The sequence below is a fragment of the Cornus florida genome, unplaced genomic scaffold, assembly GCF_030987335.1.
Source record: "Cornus florida cultivar Cherokee Brave unplaced genomic scaffold, ASM3098733v1 CherokeeBrave_3.0.0_Hap2_Chr01, whole genome shotgun sequence".
Taxonomy (NCBI): Eukaryota; Viridiplantae; Streptophyta; class Magnoliopsida; order Cornales; family Cornaceae; genus Cornus; species Cornus florida.
In genome coordinates this window covers 50,163,509-50,188,340 of record NW_026775571.1, presented here as the reverse complement: position 1 = coordinate 50,188,340, position 24,832 = coordinate 50,163,509, and the positions used below count along the sequence as shown (strand labels likewise).

Below are 24,832 nucleotides of genomic sequence, written 5' to 3'. Positions count from 1 at the left end.
TAAGGTTCTGGAATTTACAAAACAGGTCCTAGGGGTATTCTGGTAATTTCCAGCAGCTGTAGGGACCCCACACGCGCCCTCACGCGCCTCCCAGAGCCTCCCCACGCGCAGCCAAGCTTTCCCCACTCTCCCACGCGCCTCCACGCGCGTCTGGCATCAGCCACGCGCCCGCACGCGCTCCCACGCGCGTCTGGAGAGTCCCACGCGCGCGCACGCGCTGCCACGCGCGCACTAAGGGTGCCTTGCTGACGCGGCGTCCTCCGGTTGGTTGGCTGCATCAGCTTTCCTGCATGCGCGCCACACCGGATCAATCCACCTGCATCTCCTCCATCCAACGTTCCCTGATCCGGGTGTACTGCGGTATCATGGACCGCGATGCACCGGATCAATCAGACTCCACTAATGGCCAGGATGCGCGCGTACACCCTCCTATGGTGCGCCGCGTTGCACCGGATCACTCCGGTCGTCTCCCCCACTGCCGGCGACCGGAAAACTCGCCGGAAGGTCGCCGGAAATTGCAGAAAATGCTCGAAAAAATCTAGAAAATTCTAGAAAAATCCCTAAAGTCTTATTTAATTATTTTTAGCCATTATTAATTTCATAGGACATTAAATAAATATATACTATCCTATATAATTAAAATTCCATTAATTTAATAAAATAAAATTAATTATTTATTAACCTCCTAACCTTGGCTCGATGCATAAAAATAAGCTAAACAATTAATTTATTAATTCAAAGGGGAAAAGTAGATAATAACTTGCCTTTTTGGATTTAAAATAAATCCGCCGGTCTGCGCGTAGTCGGGTAAAATTGCCTACACCGGTCCAAGCTTCTTTCTCTTTCTCTTTTCCTTTCACTCTTATAAAATAGCTCTCTAGAATTTATACTTTGCTTCTAACTCCCTTTATTTTCTTATAAGGCAAGCTAGTTAATTTATATACAAAATATATAATATAAATATTACAAATATCTTATTTATAATAACTTCTCACCCATTTCTCATACTCCTACCTATATGGCTTTAAGACAATGCTATCTTTAATCAAGATATTTGATCCACCATTCTACCATAGTAATGAAATTCTATCCTAGTATTTAATTTTTCATCATTACCTTGATTTAATACTAATATTATTATTACTAATATTATTATTAATAAAACTTTTATAATTATTATTATTATATTATTATTAATATTATTATTATTATTATTATTATTAAACTAATATAATTATTATTATTACAAAATAATACATTATATCATCATAATACTATATAACACAAATATAATACTTTACTTAACTAATAATGATTAATATAAGCATAACCAACAAATAAAATTATTAATAATAATACATGCATATTTACATGAACAAATTTACTATTTTAACATACACAATTAATTTACATGCACAATTAAATGAACCTAATATAATAATGTAGTATGCACAAATAAATAAAATTAATTAACCTAACACAAAATTAATTTAAATACATTCTTTAAAATTTCGGGGTATTACATTCTCCCCCCCTAATAAAGGAATTTCGTCCCCGAAATTCACTACATACTTGTATTAAAAAGTTCTGGATACTTGGCCCGGATAATATCTTCCCGTTCCCAAGTAGACTCTGTAGCACTATGATGGCTCCACTGTACACGTACTAATGGAATAGTCTTCGTGCGCAGTATCTGATTCCTACGATCGAGAATACAGTAAGGTTGTTCCAAATAGGTTGCATCGGGTTGCAACTCAATCTCACCCACATCAATGTGTTGGTATCGATCTTCATCCCGTAGAAATTTTCGCAGCATAGATACATGAAAAACATTATGTACCCTATGAAGATTATCTGGTAGAGCCAGACGATAAGCTACTGCCCCAATCCGATCTGTAATCATAAAAGGACCCACAAAACGAGGCGATAACTTACCCTTTGACCCAAATCGCATTACTCCCTTCATAGGAGAAACCTTAAGCAAAACCTGATCACCAACCTTAAACTCCAAAGCACGAGTTCGACGGTCAGCATAACTTTTCTGTCTGCTTTAAGCTGTACGCATCCGATCCCTAATGATAGCGATCTTTTCTGACGTGTCCTTAATAAATTCAGGACCCAGAAAGTTGTTCTCACCAACTCCAAGCCAACAGACAGGAGACCTACACGGTCTACCGTACAAAGCCTCAAATGGTGCCATACCAATAGTTTTCTGATAACTATTGTTATAAGCAAACTCTGAAAGCGGCAAATATTCCTCCCAATTGCCCTTAAAATCAAGAACACATGCCCGCAACATGTCTTCTAAAATCTGATTAACTCGCTCAGTCTGTCCATCTGTTTGAGGATGATAAGCAGTGCTAAGATATAGTTCTGTACCCAAAGCCTGCTGAAAGCTCCTCCAAAATCCTGATACAAACTTCGGATCTCTATCTGATACGATGGACAATGGTACACCATGAAGTTTCACCATTTCTGCAATATACAGCTTAGCATACTGTTCTGACGTAAAGTTTGACCGAACAGGCAGAAAGTGAGCGGACTTGGTCAATCTATCAACAATGACCCAAATAGAGTTGTGATTATGCTGTGAAGTAGGTAATCCCTCTATAAAGTCCATGGAAATACTTTCCCATTTCCACTCTGGTATGGGAAGTGGCTGTAACGATCCTGGCGGTCTCTGATGATCAATCTTAATCATCTGACAGGTGCTACATTTAGAGACAAAGATAGCTATATCTCTTTTCATGCTGGCCCACCAAAACTGGCGTTTCATGTCCTGATACATCTTGTCTCCCCCTGGATGTACAGAGAACTGAGAAGTGTGTGTCTCTCTCATCACAACATTTCTCAAATTATCAGCTGAAGGCACAACTAAACGTCCCTTGTACCTCAATCCTCCATCAGTCCCTATAGAATAAAAAGGAACATCTCCGGAGGCTAACTCCGAAACCCGGTCAATACACTGTTGATCTGAGAGTTGCGCTTGAATAACCTGATGAATGATAGAAGGAGTTACTACCACACATGCCATAAAAGCGTCTGCTAACTCATCAACCGTCTTCAAAGCATCCCACTCTGTTGTAAACAAAGCTGAAAGGCTGACATAGGGTCGGCGGCTGAGTGCGTCTGCTACAACATTCGCTTTCCCTGGATGATACTGAATAGAGAAATGATAGTCTTTCACGAACTCCAACCATCTGCGTGGTCTCATATTCAGTTCCCTCTGTGTGAACAAATACTGTAGACTCTTACGATCGCTAAACAATCGAAAAGTCTCCCCCAAAAGATAATGCCTCCAAATACGCAAGGCAAAAACCACTGCTGCGAGCTCTAGGTCGTGAGTCGGGTAATTAAGCTCATGAGGCTTAAGCTTCCTAGACCCATAAGAAACTGGTCGCTCTTCTTGCATCAACACACAACCCAAACCCTTCAGAGAAGCGTCGGTAAATACTAAATACTCAATTCCACTCTGAGGTGTGGCTAAGACAGGTGCAGAAGTTAACTTGCTCTTCAATTCAGCAAAAGCAGTCTGACAAGAATCATCCCATACAAATGGTACATTCTTCTTAGTCAGATGAGTAAGTGGACCCGCAATTTTGGAAAATCCCTGGATGAACCGGCGATAATACCCCGCCAATCCCAGAAAACTGCGAATCTCTGTCGGTGAGGTAGGCTGTCCCCACTCCATAACGGCCGCAACCTTGGCTGGATCTACTGCTAACCCTTCTTCTGACACTACATGTCCCAGAAATTTGACCTCTTTCTGCCAAAATTCACATTTCTCAAACTTCGCAAACAACTGATGTTCTCGAAGTGTCTGCAATACTGTGCGTAAATGTCTGGCATGGTCCTTCTCCGACTTAGAGTAAATCAGAATATCATCAATGAAAACAATGACAAACTGATCTAAGTATTCTCTGAATACTCTATTCATCAAGTCCATAAAGACAGCTGGAGCGTTCGTTAAACCGAAAGGCATAACACGAAACTCATAAGACCCGTACCTCGTGAGAAATGCTGTCTTTGGAACATCTTGTTCTTTGACTCGTAGCTGATGATAACCAGACCTCAAATCGATCTTTGAGAAGTAAGTAGCTCCCTTCAACTGATCAAACAGGTCATCAATTCTGGGCAACGGGTACTTGTTGCGAATAGTGACCTTGTTCAGTTCTCTGTAATCAATACAAAGACGAAGAGATCCATCCTTCTTCTTGACAAACAATACTGGTGCTCCCCATGGTGAAGTACTCCTGCGAATAAATCCCTGGCTGAGCAACTGTTGAATTTGATCTTTCAACTCTCGCATCTCCACTGGTGCCATTCTGTACGGCGCCTTAGCAATAGGCGTAGTGCCTGGAGCTAAATCAATAACGAAGTCTATCTTTCGACTCGGTGGCAAGCCTGGAATTTCCTGGAATACATCCTGGAATTCCTGTACTACCGGGATGCTGTCAAGAGATACCGCAGTCGCTTCCTGTGAGTCCTCCTCAAGAACGAATAAATAAGTGCTAGGCCCTCTATCAGGTTGTGGTACAACAAGAAGATACATCTCCTGTCCAGTTATGGAAAATACAATAGACTTTTCGTAACAGTTAACCTGAGCATGGTACTGAGATAACCAGTCCATCCCAAGTATAACATCATACGAATGCATATCTAACACTAACAAATTTGCAAGAAATCGAAGCCGGCCCATATCTATAAGGATATCACCGCTATACTCTCGTAAAATTGCGCCAACTCCCAATGGTGTATAAATATTAAGAGGTTGGTCACATAACTGAGTCGTCATACCAGATAAGATAACAAAAGATCTAGACACAAAAGAATGTGATGCACCAGTGTCGAACAGTATACGAGCAGTTCTACCATGTATAGAAAACATACCCTCAATAGCCTGAGGAGCCTGCGCATTATGTGGCATGAAGTTATAAACTCTGCCATGATGCAACTGCTGTGGAGGTTGTCCCGGAGGAAATGGTGGTGCTGGAAGTGCCGGAAAATTCTGAACTTGCCCACGTGGCATCGGTGGGGCCGGTAGAGGTAACGGCTGATTAGGTCTCGGCTGCCCATACTGTCCCTGTTTAGCTTTGGGACACATCTTGGCCGGATGCCCAATCTCTCTACAGTGATAACAACGTCCCGTAAAAGGACCTGTCTGCCTCCTCTGTTGACTTCTCGACCACTGTTCCTGTCCGGTCTGAGGTATCCCACCTTGTCTACCCTGATTAGGGACTCCATCCCTCTGCACATCTAGGTTTCCTTTATTTTTCTTCCAAGGTTGATGTCCTTGAAATCTGCCCCGATCATTGGACTTGGCACCACTGCTGCTTCCTTTCTCCCCTGTCTGGTAGTCTCGGTTAGTCCGCTTATCTCCCTTGGACTTCCGGTAATCACTCCTCATCTGGCAGTGCTGTAAGGCGGCATTAACCACCTGGATATAAGTAGTATATGCCGGACTACCTAAGATCACCACTTTAATCGGCCATATTAACCCCTTCACAAAGCGGTCTCTCTTCTTTTCTTCCGTATTGACCTCCTCTGGTGCAAATAATGACAAATTTATGAACTTCTGTTCATACTTAGCCACAGTCAGATCTTCCTGTTGCAGATCCAGAAATTCGGTCTTCATCGCTGATCTTACTGACATAGGAAAATACTTGCCGTCAAAGCGAGTCTGAAATTCAGCATACGTCAATCTGGTCCTCTCATCGACAGTAGTAATAGACTCCCACCACTGCAATGCATTGCCTATCAACATAAACGTAGCTAGCATCTGTTTCTGCACTTCGGTACAGATTACCATCCGAAGATGACGCTCGCTCTCCTGTTTCCACTGATATGCTAACAGGACATCTGTGGACCCCGCAAACGTTGGTGGATTTCCCCGGATGAACGAGTGACGAACTTTGTCCCATGACATTGGCTGTGCCACTGGTTCAGGAACAGGTACTATCGGAGGAGGTTGCTGGTTTCGTAGAGCAGATGCTACTCCTGCTGCCACAGCTCGTGCAATGATATCAGCAACTTGAGGGGAAAATTCCTGATTCTCATTTTGAGTTGGGGAAATACTGCGATGACGGTTCGCATTCCTTGTCCCACGCCGAGACATCCTTCTATTAAATTCAGAAAAATCTAACGTCAGTACAGTATAATGGACCGACTAAAAGAATACAAAGAACCCTAATACTTAGGCTCTAATTATCAGAATACACAACGCGGAAGTATAGTAATCACAGATCCCTAAGACACTCGAACCTGGAATGCTCTGATACCAACTGTAACACCCCCACATTTTCCACGCATAAGTTGATCAGGCTTATACACGAAAAACGAGGGATATCAAAAACAATTGGCAATATACAAGCATGGAATACAAAATGATAGAAATAAAAGAATTTAGACAGGAAAGGAACATTAAATAATACAACATCCATCCATCCTTTATTTAGTACAGTACTTCATTACAACTTGGAAATCCTACGTCAGGGATCCCTAAATATAACCCTGAGAGTTCAACGTCAAAAGTAAATAAAAACTGAAACTGACGTATTACATAAAACTTCTACCCTGTACTGGATCGTAAGAGTAGATGAGTTCGGATGATGGTCCCACACTGCTAACCTCAGCCTTGAAACGGATACTGACCGTATCCTGAAATAACAACAATGGTGGGTCAACCCCACGAGCAAGTCCTCTCTACTATGACCCAAATCAGAGAATCAAATAAATTAATCATTATGAATCGGATGAGTACTATATCTGTATACATCCTACGGGAACTATCCGATGTATAACATGACCTCAACCAGAATAGACGGTGATCACTTAGACTCACACTAGGTGGTCAAGTGTCGCCTTTCCCTACCCGGGAAATCAGCTATTATACATGGTGCACGGTACTAACAACACAGACTATAACGAACTACACAGTGACAACACCTCGCAAAGTACTGATGAATATACCGAGCATATAAATTAGGCAACACATGCCAACAATATTAATAAATATACCGAGAATGTCAATTTAGGCAACACATGCCAATAATATTAATAAATATACCGAGTATGTCAGTTAGGCAACACATGCCAATAATATTAAACCACATACCCCGACAGCCACACATCTGTCTATCGCAACGAATGCATAAGGTATAAATGAGTCTAAACTTATTAGTCAGCTCACATGGTTCTATATGGCAATACATCCATATAATATAAATGCGACATAATAAACAGTCCATTTATTCCCTGAAATGCACACAGCATAATAATCATGATTTACATACGATTAACAGTATAAACATCCCGTAAGATATCATGGATAATTTATCTGACTAAAACCATGGCCTTATTTAATTTAACAGTAATGTTTGATACCATTTAATATGATAATAACACTATTTATATTCAACAATGTCGTTAAATAAACCACATTAGTATCCGTACTGAGAACGAACCAATAAATGCTTAGAAAAGATTAATCGGTCATAGGAATAAGTAACGGGTGTTAAAATAATAATTTCGTGACCCGTTAAACCCGTAATTACCAACACAGTACCTAAAAATCCAAGTTTAAGGTTCTGGAATTTACAAAACAGGTCCTAGGGGTATTCTGGTAATTTCCAGCAGCTGTAGGGACCCCACACGCGCCCTCACGCGCCTCCCAGAGCCTCCCCACGCGCAGCCAAGCTTTCCCCACTCTCCCACGCGCCTCCACGCGCGTCTGGCATCAGCCACGCGCCCGCACGCGCTCCCACGCGCGTCTGGAGAGTCCCACGCGCGCGCACGCGCTGCCACGCGCGCACTAAGGGTGCCTTGCTGACGCGGCGTCCTCCGGTTGGTTGGCTGCATCAGCTTTCCTGCATGCGCGCCACACCGGATCAATCCACCTGCATCTCCTCCATCCAACGTTCCCTGATCCGGGTGTACCGCGGTATCATGGACCGCGATGCACCGGATCAATCAGACTCCACTAATGGCCAGGATGCGCGCGTACACCCTCCTATGGTGCGCCGCGTTGCACCGGATCACTCCGGTCGTCTCCCCCACTGCCGGCGACCGGAAAACTCGCCGGAAGGTCGCCGGAAATTGCAAAAAATGCTCGAAAAAATCTAGAAAATTCTAGAAAAATCCCTAAAGTCTTATTTAATTATTTTTAGCCATTATTAATTTCATAGGACATTAAATAAATATATACTATCCTATATAATTAAAATTCCATTAATTTAATAAAATAAAATTAATTATTTATTAACCTCCTAACCTTGGCTCGATGCATAAAAATAAGCTAAACAATTAATTTATTAATTCAAAGGGGAAAAGTAGATAATAACTTGCCTTTTTGGATTTAAAATAAATCCGCCGGTCTGTGCGTAGTCGGGTAAAATTGTCTACACCGGTCCAAGCTTCTTTCTCTTTCTCTTTTCCTTTCACTCTTATAAAATAGCTCTCTAGAATTTATACTTTGCTTCTAACTCCCTTTATTTTCTTCTAAGGCAAGCTAGTTAATTTATATACAAAATATATAATATAAATATTACAAATATCTTATTTATAATAACTTCTCACCCATTTCTCATACTCCTACCTATATGGCTTTAAGACAATGCTATCTTTAATCAAGATATTTGATCCACCATTCTACCATAGTAAATGAAATTCTATCCTAGTATTTAATTTTTCATCATTACCTTGATTTAATACTAATATTATTATTACTAATATTATTATTAATAAAACTTTTATAATTATTATTATTATATTATTATTAATATTATTATTATTATTATTATTATTAAACTAATATAATTATTATTATTACAAAATAATACATTATATCATCATAATACTATATAACACAAATATAATACTTTACTTAACTAATAATGATTAATATAAGCATAACCAACAAATAAAATTATTAATAATAATACATGCATATTTACATGAACAAATTTACTATTTTAACATACACAATTAATTTACATGCACAATTAAATGAACCTAATATAATAATGTAGTATGTACAAATAAATAAAATTAATTAACCTAACACAAAATTAATTTAAATACATTCTTTAAAATTTCGGGGTATTACAGAATTATTCAAAGGAAAAGGATAATTCTAGACAGTATATTAAGCCTAAAAGGAAATATATTCCGAAAGCAAAGGGTAAAGGAAAGCCCAAAGCTGAGGCTAAATGTTTCAAATGTGGACGTATCGGCCACTATGCAAACAAATGCAGAACTAAGGAGAAACTCAGTAGTCTTCACATAGAAGAGGAACTGAGACTTCAATTAAGTAAATTGTTACTTAATACTAGTTCTTCTGAATCAGAACCATCAAGTGATTATGGGGATGTTGTCATGGAATTACAGTCTTCTTCTTCCTCTGAAGCAGAGATTGAAAACCCTCAATGTTCTTGTAATCCCGCTCATGATGATTATTATAAGGCAATTGTTGAAATGAATGGGTTAAGCTTAAATGTTTTAACTTCTACTCAACAATCCTTATTGGATCTTATAGATCATATCCAGGATCCTCAAATTAAGATGAAAGTCTTTGAAATAGGTTCTACTCTGGCACGATCAAATGAGGATACAGATAATCCAGATTTTCTGCGAGCAGAGAATCATTACAGCATGAAAGAAGTTCTAAGCAGATTAGAACACCAAGGACAAAATTCTCGTCCTGCTAATCTCCCTGATCTCAGAATGGAGATTAATCTTTTAAAAGAAGAAATTCGTCAATTAAAGTCTAGACAGACTAAGATGGATTTGGAAATTACTCTTTTAAAAGAAAAATCTGCAATTCCAACTTCATCATCCAAAGACGAAGTCCCTCAATCCGAAGGTCCTAATTATCTCCAACTCTTGAATCAAGTTACTTACCAAAAATGGTATATCTCTATCAATTTGGTAATTAATCAGGAGTTCACAATCACTAATGCAATCGCCTTAGTTGATAGTGGTGCAGACATGAACTGCATACAGGAAGGATTAGTTCCTACTCAATACTTTGAGAAAACCACTCAAGGTCTTACCAGTGCAAGTGGAGGTAAGATGCAGATTAAGTATAAACTTAATCATGTTTTTATTTGTAAAGAAAGTATTTGTCTACCATCTACTTTCTTACTCATCAGAAACATGGCACAACAAGTTATTTTGGGCACTCCCTTTTTAGCTTTGATTATGCCAATTGAGAAAATTGATTCTCATGGAATATGCTCTAATTTACATGGCCAGTCAATCACTTTCCAGTTTTTGACCCCACCAGTAAATAAGCATATCAATACCCTTAGAGATAACATTATCTTTAAGGAAAAGCAACTGAATTATTTGCAAAAGGAGGTCACCTCCTTAGCAATTAATCAAAGATTGGTACAACCCACTGAGCAACAGAAAATTGAGTCATTAAGGAAAAATTTTCTCAAGGACATCTGTAGTGAGATTCCTAATGCTTTTTGGAACAGAAAGAAGTATATTGTTTCTTTACCCTATGAAAAGGGATTTACCGATCGCATGATTCCTTCTAAAGCTAGTCCCAGCCACATGAAAGCTGACTACTTGGAACTATGCAAAACTGAAATCAGCTCTTTAATGGCTAAGAAGCTTGTCACTACTAGCTACTCCCCCTGGAGTTGCAGAGCTTTTTATGTCAATAAAAATGCTGAAAAAGAACGAGGAATTCCTCGATTGGTTATTGATTATCGACCACTTAATCTTGCTTTAAGTTGGATCCGATACCCAATTCCCAACATTAAAGATCTTTTAGATAGATTACAATCTGCTGTAATCTTTTCTAAATTTGATCTTAAATCTGGATATTACCAGGTACAGATTGCAGAAGAAGACAGGTACAAAACAGCCTTTTGCGTACCTTTCGGACAGTATGAATGGACAGTAATGCCATTTGGATTAAAAAATGCCCCTTCAGAATTTCAACATATTTTGAATGACATATTTAATCCTTTTACTAAATTTTCTATTGTTTATATTGATGATATTCTCATATATTCAACATCAATCGATCAGCATTATAAACACTTGAAAATTTTCAAAGATATTATTTACCGAAGTGGTTTAGTAGTCTCTGCTCCTAAACTAAAACTGTTTTTAACTAAGGTCAGATTTCTTGGTCATGAAATTTGTGATGGAAAAATCAGGCCTATTAATCGCAGTATTGAGTTTGCATCTAAATTTCCAGATGAAATAAAAGATAAAACTCAACTTCAAAGATTTCTGGGTAGCTTGAATTATATTCGCAATCACTACAGAGATCTTGCACAGGACACAGCAATTTTGTACACCAGGTTAAGGAAATCTCCTTCCCCATGGACTTTGGAACACACCAAGGCAGTCCAGAAGATTAAACTCAGAGCCAAACAAATTCCTTGCTTAGCTCTGGCTAATTCTTCATGGTTCAAAATTGTGGAAACAGATGCCTCCAATATTGGATACGGTGGTATTCTTAAACAGAAAAATCCGAACACAGGAACAGAGGAGCTTGTTCGCTTCACTTCGGGAACTTGGAAAAATGCACAATTAAATTATTCAACCATAAAAAAGGAAATTCTTTCTTTGGTCAAATGCATTTATAAATTCCAAGATGATTTAATCAATCAGAAATTCTTGTTACGCATTGATTGTAGTGCTGCTAAACAAGTACTGGAAAAAGATGTAAAGAATTTAGTTTCCAAACAGATATTTGCTGGTTGGCAAGCTGATTTATCCGCTTTTGATTTTTCTATTGAATATATTAAAGGCAGTTCTAATTCTTTACCTGATTTTCTAACTCGTGAATTTTTGCAGGGTTCATGAATCAGCCCCTCCATGGGCAGGGCCGGGGTAATACTCCAAAGGCTCGTGGCAAAAACAAGGCTAAGGCCAAAGTGGTTATACCACTCACTGATGATCAGTTTCCATATTTGGAGCATGTTGCTGATCTACTCAAAACTCCTTCTAAAGGAAGCAGTAGTACCCAGCAAAACCAACAGAAACCAACCATGAAAGAGGTTCTTGAACAAGAAACTCCATGGATACCTAATCAAAGGTATATTCAAACAGTATTGGTACTGGACTCTCAAGATGAGCAATGGATGCCAGATCCTTGGGAAGTAAAATCCAGATATTTCCAAACTCAATAATATGCTGCACCGGATGGTCGTCATAGATATATTTATGAAGCCATTCTTACAGAAACTTCCTCTGTGGAGATAAGCCACACGAAGCAATTTCCGAATTCCAAAGATAGTCCTCTTACTTATAGTAAAGCTATCTTTAAGAGGCTTATACGGCCTAGTGACTGGGGATTAAATCCCAATTTGCCAAGGAAAATATCCTATGGTCACAGTTACAATTATTGGGATTATATCTCAGCTTGGACATATTCGTTCTTTTATCAAAATCCGAAGCATAGGCATTCTTGGTTCTTCAAGATATGTCCTCAATCAGTTAAGGCTGATTTCCCAAACTGGGTTATACCCTGGTGGGCTATATTTGGCCCTGATCTGGATATGTTGCCTGAATCAATCAGTCAATTATATTTGCCATGGCAACAATTTCATCCTCAATTACAAGGACAGGATAATGTTCCTGTAGGGAAATCTACCCTATTGTTCTTTACTGAATTTGGAATCCCTTGGATTTGGAAATGGGATTTCCAATGTGGTTATACCACTGACAAGTTACCGGTCCTTCAAAGGATCTTTTATTACCGATGGTGGTCAGGCATGACTCAAGAACCTATCCAAGCCCTCCTCCATCAGATCAGAAAGAAAACAATGGAATACATGGATAAGATTCCAAAGTTGACTATTCCAGAACCCGAAATCTTTAACCCTTTTGATCTTGTTAAAGATATGATCAGAAAACAACAACCATTAATTACCGAAGCTGATTTAATGGTTAAATGCATGGATTTTATGAGGACCAAATTTGTTAAATCTTTTGAATCCTCCACCCCTACAGTACGAGATGATGCATCCATGGTATCAGTCTCTAGCCAGACCAGTCAAGAAGGAAACCAGTTTTCCTGTCTAGCAGGTTATGCACAGAATCCCAATGAAGATCTTAATTCTGAAGATGAGCCTACAGTAGCAGACTATTGGGACTCTCTCACAGAACACTTGAGGGACAAGATGAATCCACCCAAAAAGTAAAGATTCCTCTTATCCTACCGACAGAAGCAGCCAAAAGAACTTTACCCAAAAGTCTTTGGTTCTACAGTAAGTCCTTCATCAGATGGCTACTTTCCATCAAATAAGGCGACAGCACTTAATGGTGGGCCAACCGACTGCATTATTCCAGCACACGATCCCATGCACTATGCGGACTTCAAAATGTTAATTTCAAATCCATTTTATGTATAAATAGAGGGCAAAGTTTCCCTTCAATGTACCTTTCAATTTTCTCTTCCCTCTTTTGTAATATCTCTCTGTACTAGGTTGGAAGTTTCAATAAAGAAGATTTCTGTAAGTCTATTCAACTCGTGTTTAAATATTGTTGTTTAGTTTATATATCTTTCAAAGTGTTTAGTTTATATTTATATCGATCCTCAGAAATTATCAAACAGCACCTAAGATTTTAAAATACAATAAATGCATATGAACCAACTCATCGTAATCATTTCGAAGTTGAAATGCAGGAGAAAGCTTGTGACAATTTTTGGATAAAGTGAAATTTTTGCATAGAGATATAAAAGAGAGAGACCAATAGGAAAACCAACATGTCAAACTAAGATTATATAAAGTTGCGGCGATAGATTTTAACCTAAAGTTTCAGACTCTAACAGTCTCATTTAAGAAATAAAAAATAAAAAAAAAATAATTTTTTATAAAAAATAAAAAATTATTTTGTTAATATTGATTGTTCTAGAATTGGTTAAGAAAAAGAAACTGAAATACTACTCGATGGAGCGGAGAAAATGCACCGCTTTTGGAATTCCACTCAAACGCTCACAGAGTTAGGATCGCACTCATCTTTGACAAATGAAAGATACAAACAAATAAAACAAGATATTCGTCACCGGCGGTCGATGTCTTGCCTCCCTAACGGCAAACACTTCACTAGTCGCAAGACTGCTGCACCTTTTATATGCATTCACCGTTTTGGTCAGCAACGGTATGTACATCTTTTTCATTATTTATGTGGGTCCCATTCTTTTTTCTATCTTTTCGCAGAAGCAGAAGCCCACCGTTGTTAACCATGCACTTGTCATTCAAGTACAGTAGTAGTACACACATCAATGCTTGTTTACCATGCACTTGTCATTCAAGTACAGTGGTAGTAACACACATCATGCAACCAATTATTATAAAGAGTATTTAGCTACGTCATCAACCAATTTTAACGAATTTCCAAATGATAAACGCTAACAAAATCAAAAACTCCATTGATTTGTAACTATAAAAATATTTTTTTATTTTTAAAAAATTTAAAATAATATAAAAAAAATTTATTTAATTCAATTTTTAGAAATTTTAAAAATTCAATCATAAAAATGTAATATATAATTTTCTAAAAATAAGCCTTTTTTATAAATAAATTTTCAAAAAATTGACTTTTTTTGTATAGTTTTTTAACATAAAACTATTTTTATAATTACAAATTAAGTATACCTTGTTTTTAGATAATTATAAAAGATAATTTTTTTGTTTTTTGAATTTTTTAGAATTACAAATCAAGCAACTCCTAAGGTCAGTTAGAAAACAGTTTTTAGATAATTATAAAAAACTATTGTATGAAAGCAGAGATTTTTATAACTGAGTTTCCTGAAAACTGAATCAAGGAGAATTTTTTTATATAATTTTTTGTTTTCAATTTTTCGATAAAAGATAAGTATTTTCATAATTACGAACCAAGCAAGAAGTATATAAATAAAGTTTTAGATCTAAAATTGAAAAATGGGAAAACTTTTTAAGTTTAAAATTGAAAGGAAAAACACTACTTAATCATATTCCGGAGTCCTTAATAAAACTGTTTTAATGAAAAACCAAAAGTCCACATTGTTGTTTTTTCATTTTATTTTTTTAAATATTAATTAAGGCTATTGTTGTAATAAATCTTGAGAGATCACGTAATAAAACAAATATTATAAATTTGGAACATAGAAATAGATAGAGATATACCCAAGTAAAATTTCAAAACCCATATATATATGTGTGTGTGTGTGTGTGTGTGGAGATGATCAGCTTGAACTCGATATGAAAATTTTGAACCCCAAGTTTATCCGGAAGTGAGATGGATCTGGTATTTGAATAAAATAATCAGATAAAACGGAGTGATATTTTTGGTATTTGAATATATGTATTAAATCCGAAATATTTATTTATTTATTTACACGGAAAAGGTTTTTATTTTTTCCATTGAAGAGTTTTACCACCTGTAGACTTCTTATTGATTTCCGAGACTTTCAATATATATATATATATATTTAAAAAACAGATAAATCCGTTAAAAGTGGATCAATACCTCCCTTGAAATTCAAGAAATACTCAATACTCTTTACTAAAGTTAAAGCGGTCAAGTCCCAAAAACTGCTATCACATCACCACCACCTTCACGCATTATTCACATGAAATAGCAATCATTCAAATCTACCGCCACATCTCTCACTCTCCAGAGCCATAATGGCGTCGTCACATTTCGGTGCTTGCACACGCGCCACCTCCGGAGCCGCCGTCCCCCACTGCCGTAAGACCAAGCACCAACTTCTATTCTCCATAGAACACGCGAAGTTTACCGGTGGTAGCAGGGGCAGAATTGTGCGGAGCTCGAGAATTAGGGTTTCCGATGGCGGGGATTCGTATCTCAGCATGTGGAACAAGGCAGTGGATCGCGAGAGGAAGGAGGTGGAGTTTCGGAAAATCGTGGAGAATTCCGTTGGAGCTGACGCCGGTGGTGGCGGAGATGAGGTGGAAACGAGTCCGGAGGTGTTGGAGAAGAAGAGCAGTGAGTTTCAGAAGATTCTGGAAGTCTCTCAGGAGGAGAGAGACAGAATTCAGCGAATGCAGGTGATTGATCGGGCTGCGGCGGCGATTGCGGCTGCCCGTGCAATTCTTAAGGACACTTCATTGCCAAAGCCGAAGCCAAAGCCAAAGCCAAAGCCAAAGCCAATTTCTGGCGGCTCTGCCCCTTTGGGGACTGTCATTTCAGACGCTGAGGCTGGTGGAGACTTGGGGGCTAAGCCAGAAGGTAGTAGAGCTTTCTATCATTATTTTATTCTTGTGATTCTTTCAGATTATTCCATTTATGCTGGTTAAAAATTTTACATTTTTGTAATGCGAAGATATTTCTTTTTAGGGCTAAAATTTTGTTTTAATTTGGGGTATTTTAAGTATCTAGTAGGTTAATTTGATTATTGGTATACTTGCTGATGCTGCAACTCAAAGCAATTGAATGATCCATGTTCTTTTCCTCATTATGTCACTGCTATTGTAGCATCAGAATTCTTACCACTATTAACCTTGTTGGTTGCTTAAAAATGCTTCTATTCGAGATAATAAGATCACACTAAGTTACTATGTAAAATAGACAATGGAGAACTTTAATTTTCATGGATAAATTTTATGAATCATTAAAGATTTCCATATTAGGATCTGTGCTGGATCTACTCTTTAGGTCTTGCTTGGGTTGGTCATTTCGGTGTTAGGGATTGTTCCGGATTATTAGTTTTGTATGCTGTTTGTGATGATTTTATTATAATGACATATTTGAGTTTTTTGGGGTGTTCTGAAATGTTGTGTTTCCAAATCTTATATTAATTACAGCTTTATCATTTTCTTTTTTCTTTTTAACACTGGTGCTTGGTGTTCATGGTTTTGTAGTGTTCATTACTTATCTATCAACTTTAGTGGTGTTTGTTAGCTGTTTCAAGCATATCTTTTGAATTTGTTTCAATAATTTATAATTTGAGGTAAAAGACTATATTCTAATGTTGCGCACACAGTCTCATCCTGGTGTTGAACCCTTCAAGAAAGTGAGTGTAGCCAACAAATGTAGCTCCAAGCAGCTTTTCTTCCCATACTCGCTCACACAGTTGGGGACTGTCCTCTATTCTACTGTTCCCTGTTCCAATTCAATTAGATAGAGAACCTCCTTTAATTATGAGTACAACTACATGTTATTTCTTTAGCATATGTCTAGCATAGTTATTTTATTTTGTGGCCACATAGTTTTTTTCAATCTAGAGTTTTTTCCAAAATAGAATTGTTTTAAACTTTTTTTTTTTTAAAAAAAATTAAAATGACGCTGCCAAGTGGGAGACTAAGAATTTTCAATATGCGGGCTTGCATAGTCTTTATATTTGTATTTGTGAAAAAAACGGATTGGTTGGAATGTTTAAAGGCACAGAGAAGACTGGATAAGCTAATTTGTTGGTTGTGATTGCTGTAATCTATTGAGCTTGGTGCACCTTAACTGCACTGGATTGTGTAAGATAATTATGAGTTTTCATAATTGAAGGGTGGATTGATAATGCCCCTACTAGACCTAGAAGGGGGTGAATAGATATTTCAAAATTTAACCATCTTTAATAGAAAATCAAAGTTCTAAGGATAATAATAATTTAATGCATCAATATTAATAAACTGTTAATAGTGCAAGAAATAATAAGAGCAATCACACATCAGAACACCAAAATGACCATAGAATCACCTAAATGACCTCTGATTCAGACTAACACTAGACGTTCTGCCTTGAACTCTGCTCGGCCCTCTTTTTCTTTTGTTGTTGATCTCCTCTGCTAGCTGTCTGATCTTTTTTTGTTTTTGCTTGTATCATTTGTTGGTATTGATCTTCTTGGATATAATAAATCAACATTCTGTGATCTCACTCATGTTTTAATGATGATGAAAGAAATAAAAACTGCTCTTATGCTCTCTCTATATATTTGTTGGTATGCTTCTCTCTCTCTATATATACTTTGAGCTCCAAGAGTGTTTGTATAGGATTTTGTTTTAGAATACTTAGGGCATTGGAGTTTGAAACAGAAAAGGAAACAAAATCCCGCAAGGTTCGATCAATTCATCTGCGGGTTCACTCGATCGAACTCACACATCCATCATCTTTATGCAAAATCTTATTATCAACAAGAACCCACAATTAGGAACTCCAAAAATTGGCTGTAGCCAAATTATTTGTTTGGGATTCATGAGACAATGCTTGAGTAAATGGATTTGTAATGATCCAATAACGAGAGTAGCATTTTTTTTCTATGGTTGCTCCTGTTCTCACAACTTCTGTTCCCTTAACATCCCACAGATATGATTATGCCAGGAATTGAACTTGTTTTGAGTTTTGTCTTACAAGTGTGACAAGGAATAAATATACAGGGCTTATATGGTTTTCTCCTTGCTTGCTTTTGCATTCTTTATAGGGCATAGCGTCCAGCTTAATTGCATGATTACTAACCCTTCCCTTCCTCTCTAAGAACACAGAAACCAGTAATTTTAAGTACCTCTTCATTTGGTAAATTTATTCATAGCTTGGCATAATTATCTGATATCTTGTAGCAGGAACTCTTGAAGTTCTAAATTTCTTGGTTTTGAATTCTAAGATTTGTGTATTTAGATTTGGAGCATTGGCTTCGGTATTTAACAAGTTATTATTTTCCTTTATTCTTGAAAATTTGTGTCAATGGCTGAAACAATGTTTCTTTTCATTTAACCTTGTCTGATTTCGTTCTTTGTTTGAAATTATTTATCTCACCTCATTCTTGCTGGAAGTTCTTAGTGTATTCTGTGCTGCTTGATATTATTCATTGCTTATGTGAGTTGGAACACAGATATTTGAATCACCAAATGGGAGAAATCTTTTGTATGCTGTTAACCAGCTCTTCTTTAAGAATGATTGTTTTGGTTTGATTTATGAATTCGTTTATTTTATTCATTGTATTTATGTGTTTATTTTATTTTGGTGCAACTGTACAAAGTTGTATTATTAATCTTTGCATTTGATCAGGAAAGCAGAGTGGGAGCTCGTTATTGTCTGAGTTTGAAACTGTAAAAAATGAAGCGCCGGGTCCAAATTTTTGGTCCTGGACACCTCCTCTGGATAGTGGTACAAGTTCTGATGATGAAAGTAACCTGAAGTCAGCTAAAAAAACTTCTTCGTTTCCCTCTGAAACCAACCCAGTGATGGAGAAAGAACGACCTGATGATTCTCTCTCAATCCCATTTGAGAGTAAACTTTTTGAAAGCTACCGCAACCCTTCCCTTCCACCTCTTCAGTCCCTGACAGAGGTTGAAAAAGTGGAAGTTTCTACTTCTAGTCTAGAGACACCATTTTTGGAAGAGAAACATGAACTGGGTGTTCTATTTTCAGCACATGCAGCAGATGCAGTTCATGCTCTTGAGAAAGTGGATGAACCATCATCCAAAGGAGTTTTTCCAGATGGATCAAGGTGGTGGAAGGAGACAGGAATTGAGCAAAGACCTGATGGTGTCGTTTGCCATTGGACACTGACCAGGGGTGTCAGTGCTGACAAAACAGTTGAGTGGGAAGAGAAGTATTGGGAGGCTGCTGACCAATTTGATCATAAGGAACTTGGTTCAGAGAAATCAGGACGTGATGCTGCAGGAAATGTTTGGCGCGAATTTTGGAAAGAATCAATGTGGCAGGTCAGTTCACATTGTGTGCGTGTGGTTTTTATTTATTTATAAAATTTTCCCAATGCTTGTGTTTTTACATTATGTTTCATCTAAAATGTTTGTGCTTAATGCTTGCTTCTGTCATATCTGATGCACTTGTCCAATAACCACTTCTTTCTTACACCCCCAACCAACAAAAAAAAAAAAAAAAAAGCATAAATAAAAAGATACAATGCATAAATTAAAATAGTATCATTTTTTTACGTAGATTTGGAATGCTGCTCATTGTCTGATATTGGTGAATTGATCTATTGATCAAAGAGTACTTTTTTCTGGGATGGATCCATTTGGGTTCTTTTGTTTCACATCGGGCTATACAGGTTTCTGGGATACGTAGTTTTTGCACATGATGTATGCACATTTGTTGTGCCCCCTTTGGCATTTTCCAGTGATATTCTTCAGTTATTTATTAGAAACATATATATTTAATATGGAGGATTGTTTAGGAAGAGATTCATGGATGGAAATCTATATGTTGTTTCTGGACTTATTTACAAAAAGTTGTAGGAATTCGTCTTAATAATGAATTTGTGGCTGTTTGTGAGTTTCTATTATGTCAATGTAAATTTTAAAAATGTCATATTGACATACCAACATTTATATATTATCAGTAAAAAATGACATGCGTACATAGAACAGTTCTTATTAGTAAGATATTTTATACAAGGATGTAGGAAGCTTATACAAGAAAGCAACAACAAGAATCATCATTATCATCTCACCTTACCTTTATCCAAAAACAAATAGGGTTTGGCACATGAATATGTTACACGTTGTGCCCTCTTATAATTATTTTCTAAAGTCATTTCTATTTATTTTGTCCAGAGTTAGTTTTGGTCGGCCTCGCTGTCTCTTATCTTCTATGCAAACTAATCTTTCTTTTTCTCACTTGTGTAATTACGGGTCTATGTTGGATATATTCATACCATCCAAGTTTGCTTTCTCTTATTTTGTCACTAATATGTGCTATTCCTAATCCCTCTTAACACTTTGATTAGTAAACTTATCCCTTTTGGTCACTCCTATTCTCCATCTCAACATTCTCATTCTCATTTCAGTTACATGTATGCATTGTTGTTATTTCTATTTAATGCCCAACACTCAATCCTATATAAGATAGGTTGCATAATAATTGTCCTATAACATTTCCATTTTTAACTTGTTTGGTATTTTTCTTATCACCTGAGTATCAGTTAGACTCTCTCCATTTTATTCATCCTACTCCAATCTTTTTTTTTTTCTAGTTGGTACTCACACACACATCTCTTTTGAGACTTGAACCCCTGACCTCTCTTTGGGAGGTAAGAGGCTGATACCGCTAAGCCACTGGCCCGTTGGTATCCTACTCCAATCTTTCTCATAGCAACCTCATCTATCTTCCAACTTTTTGTATTATTGATCCTAAGAATTGAAAACTAGGAAACACAAACATTTCTCTTAGGGGTGCCATGGCAGTATTGAACAGTGGGACATGACCCACACACGGCTATGTCCTGAAATTTGAATGTTTTATTGGACATGCGTTGGACATGGCCCACACACGGCTATGTCCTGAAATTTGAATGTTTTATTTTCTGGTTGAACATGTGTGGGATACAGCTGAGACACGATTTGTATACATTTGGAACACTTTCAAAACACGGCGGGGCGGGGTGGTTTTGTAATTATTCTTCTTACTAGAATGAGATTCAATGCAATTTAAAATATATTATAAGTTAATTAGAAAAATAATATACAATTTTAGAAAACAAAAACAATAAACATTTATCTCTAAACTCCAAATTAGTGATTCCATTCACGATTATATGGATAAAAGGAGCAAAAAATATTATTTATACATTTATAAATATATTATATTATTTTTTGACCTCTCCTTGCCTTATCTGCTAAGAAGCACGGACACGGATACGACACGACACCGACACGGCGACACGGCAAATCCAAAAAAATTAGGACACGGACACGGCAAATAGTATATATATATATATATATATATATATGATGTAGTACTTTAAAAATTACTGAGTATTACTATTTTTCATCAGCCTCACAATGAAAAAAAAAAAACAAATCATAACTCATAACTAATAAACTATAAAAGAACAATGTTGCAAAATTATAAAACCAAATAAAAAATAAGACATTAGAATAATAACTAGTATCATTTAATTATCATTGTAACTTTACTCTAAATACAAAAGCATAGACAGAAAGGACTATTAACATTCATGACTTTACTGTTAGCACTTAACATTCACAAAAACCTAAAGGCTAGTCCCCAAAAAAGATACAAAAACAAGTTAGTTTACTATAATCTATTCCCATCCATCATTTGACCTAAGACTTTTACCATTTACAATACCAAAAGGGTAGTACAAAACCAAAAAAAAAAGAACATATCAGCATTCAAAAAAAAAAAATTTCCAGAAGTGTCCATGCCATGTCCGTGTCCTTGTGCGCGGAGTGTCCGTGCCGTGTCCGCGGAGTGTCCGTGCCGTGTCCGTACCGTGTCCGAAAATTCAAAAAAAAATAAAAAATTCCGGACACGTTTTTTGGCGTGTCCGACATGTGTCGGGGCGTGTCCGACCCGTGTCCGCACGGATTCTTCGCCCATTTTGAAGTGTCCGTGCTTCCTAGCTTATCTATGTCCTATTTTTTAAAATTTTCCGTATTGCAGTGTCGTGTGTTTTTCTTTGTTTTTTTCCAATATCGTCATGCCTGTATTGTGTTGTACCCCCTCGTCTCATGTCTGTATCCATGCTTCCTAGGTTGAAAATGATTATTGAGTAATCCTTTGATCTTGAATTGCTATTGTATATTCCCAATCTTCGTGGTAACCAGTATGATTTTTTGAAACTTTTTATTAATCTTGTGTTTTTTTTCTTCAATAAATGTAGGCTAAACATAAAGATAAGTAAAAGAGAATATATGGAATATAAATTTAATAAAATCCCTTAAATTGAGAATGGGTAGATATAAGGTTTTGAGTGGCTGAAATCGTAACAATGGAGTTCTATGGAGTTTTGGTGATGGAGGATATGAGAGAGGAATGAGAAAAGTGGATGAGGATAGAGAAAATGGCCTTACAAGCTGTCTGGTGGCAAAGCGGCACCGCTTGGGCTAATTTGGCCAACACAGCTACGATTCACGTGTGACAGGTTGTCTTGGACGAATCAATCCTAACTTAAATGGGTGATAATTCACATTAGATTGATATAGTTCAAGATATGAGACTTCTGGAAGTACTTATAAAATATGGTATATGCTAAATTGACGACCAAGATTGTTCTGTCATGTTATGCAGAACACAAACATGGTTCAATATATGTAGATTTCAGAAATTACTTATAAAATATGGTATATGGTGATTTACTGGCGAGACTGTCCTGTGGTTTTGTGCAGGAACACGGGCTTGCTCATATGGAGAAGACTGCAGACAAGTGGGGTAAGAATGAAATAGGTAATGAGTGGCAGGAGAAATGGTGGGAACATTATGATGCCTCTGGCCAAGCAGAGAAATGGGCTCACAAGTGGTGCAGCATTGACCCAGAGACACACCTCGAGGCTGGTCACGCTCATGTTTGGCATGAAAGGTACCACAACACATTGTTCATCATTAAATTGGATTAAGATTAAAAAAAAAAAAGGTTGTCTCTTCTTCATATATGGTTATAGTGGCAGGCTTATTTGCAACCATTTCTCTAAGCATGAATTATTATTATTGTTTATATTTATCTTGAAGTAGGCTTACGTAAGTTGATCTCTCTTATTATCTGAATAGTGCAAAATCATGGCCGCTCTTCGCCTTTTGGAAAGGTTTATTTTTGGTCTAAACGCAATGCACTAGAAGAGACTCGGGGTTTACAGACAAAGATGTCAAAACCCCTTCCTTTGGTATTGAGTTTTGTTGGTCTGTAAAGTCATCTTTGCGCTTGGATCGAGAGTGAGAAAAACGAGAAAAACGTCCCTTGCCAGACTTTATGAATTTCTACTGTTTTCCCCTAATTTTCATACTAGTGAACTACCTATGTTACATTTTCATGGTGTTATTATGGGCTTGACTGCATTATGATTTAAGGATATCCATATATCAATGATTTTACATTGTTCTAATCATCAGTCACAATAATACGTCGATTTAATGTCAAAGAATCAATCTATACAGTTTAATGTGTTTACTGTTATTTTTATTAGGATTTTGATTATCCTGACATTAGAGGGAGAATGTAAATACAACAGGTGTAATCACGCATCCTGTATCACATGCCTGCAGTCATGTTCTATCCGGTGCTCTGAACCCGACATTGTGAGATCAGTTCGATACTACATCGAAATCACAAACAGTGGTGAACATAAAAAATAATAACCGTAATATTTATGCAAGTTCGGTTTCTTTTGGCAGGTGGGGGGAGAAGTATGATGGGCTTGGTGGTAGCACGAAATACACCGACAAGTGGGCCGAGCGCTGTGAAGGTGATGGTTGGACGAAATGGGGTGACAAATGGGACGAAAACTTTGATCTGAACGGCCAAGGCGTCAAGCAAGGCGAGACGTGGTGGCAAGGTAAGTACGGACAACGCTGGAACCGGACATGGGGTGAGGGCCACAATGGCTCGGGATGGGTGCACAAGTATGGAAAGAGCAGCTGCGGAGAGCACTGGGACACCCACATGCCGGAAGAGACATGGTACGAGAGATTCCCTCACTTTGGTTTTCAGCATTGCTTTGACAACTCGGTGCAGCTCCGAGAGGTTCAGAAACCATCTGAAACATCACCAGACATAGAGAACTCGGTGCAGCTCTCGGTGCAGCTCCCAGAGGTTCAGAAACGATCTGAAACATCAAGAGACATTGAGAACTCGGTGCAGCTCCCAGAGGTTCAGAAACCATCCGAAACATCACGAGACATTGAGGATGCTTTTTAGTTTTATATTCGCTTGCTGTTGCATGGGAAGTCCTTACGTAGCTAGTAAAAAACATGCAAAATAACCGGCATTTTAGACATAAATTTCCTTTTTCTCATATATAATTATTTCACCATGTGTAACATTATTCATGTGAATTCTAAGAATATATGAGTAAATGATTCTCCTTTAAGGTGTTTTTCAAATTAAATAACCCTCGTTTCCAAATTATAAAAACCCTGGTTTCCTATTGCTCAAAGAATGACTCAAGAG

At 37.4% G+C, this 24,832-nt stretch overlaps 1 protein-coding gene across 1 annotated transcript; it reads left to right on the top strand.

Moving 5' to 3' along the window:
* The first annotated feature begins 15,505 nt into the window (after positions 1-15,505).
* Positions 15,506-24,773, top strand: LOC132296488 (protein LIKE EARLY STARVATION, chloroplastic). Its single transcript, XM_059794689.1, has 4 exons — positions 15,506-16,200; positions 18,967-19,625; positions 23,058-23,248; positions 24,058-24,773. Exons 1-4 carry the CDS (start codon positions 15,636-15,638, stop codon positions 24,578-24,580), a joined length of 1,938 nt encoding a protein of 645 aa, XP_059650672.1. The 5' UTR covers positions 15,506-15,635; the 3' UTR covers positions 24,581-24,773.
* Positions 24,774-24,832: the final 59 nt, after the last annotated feature.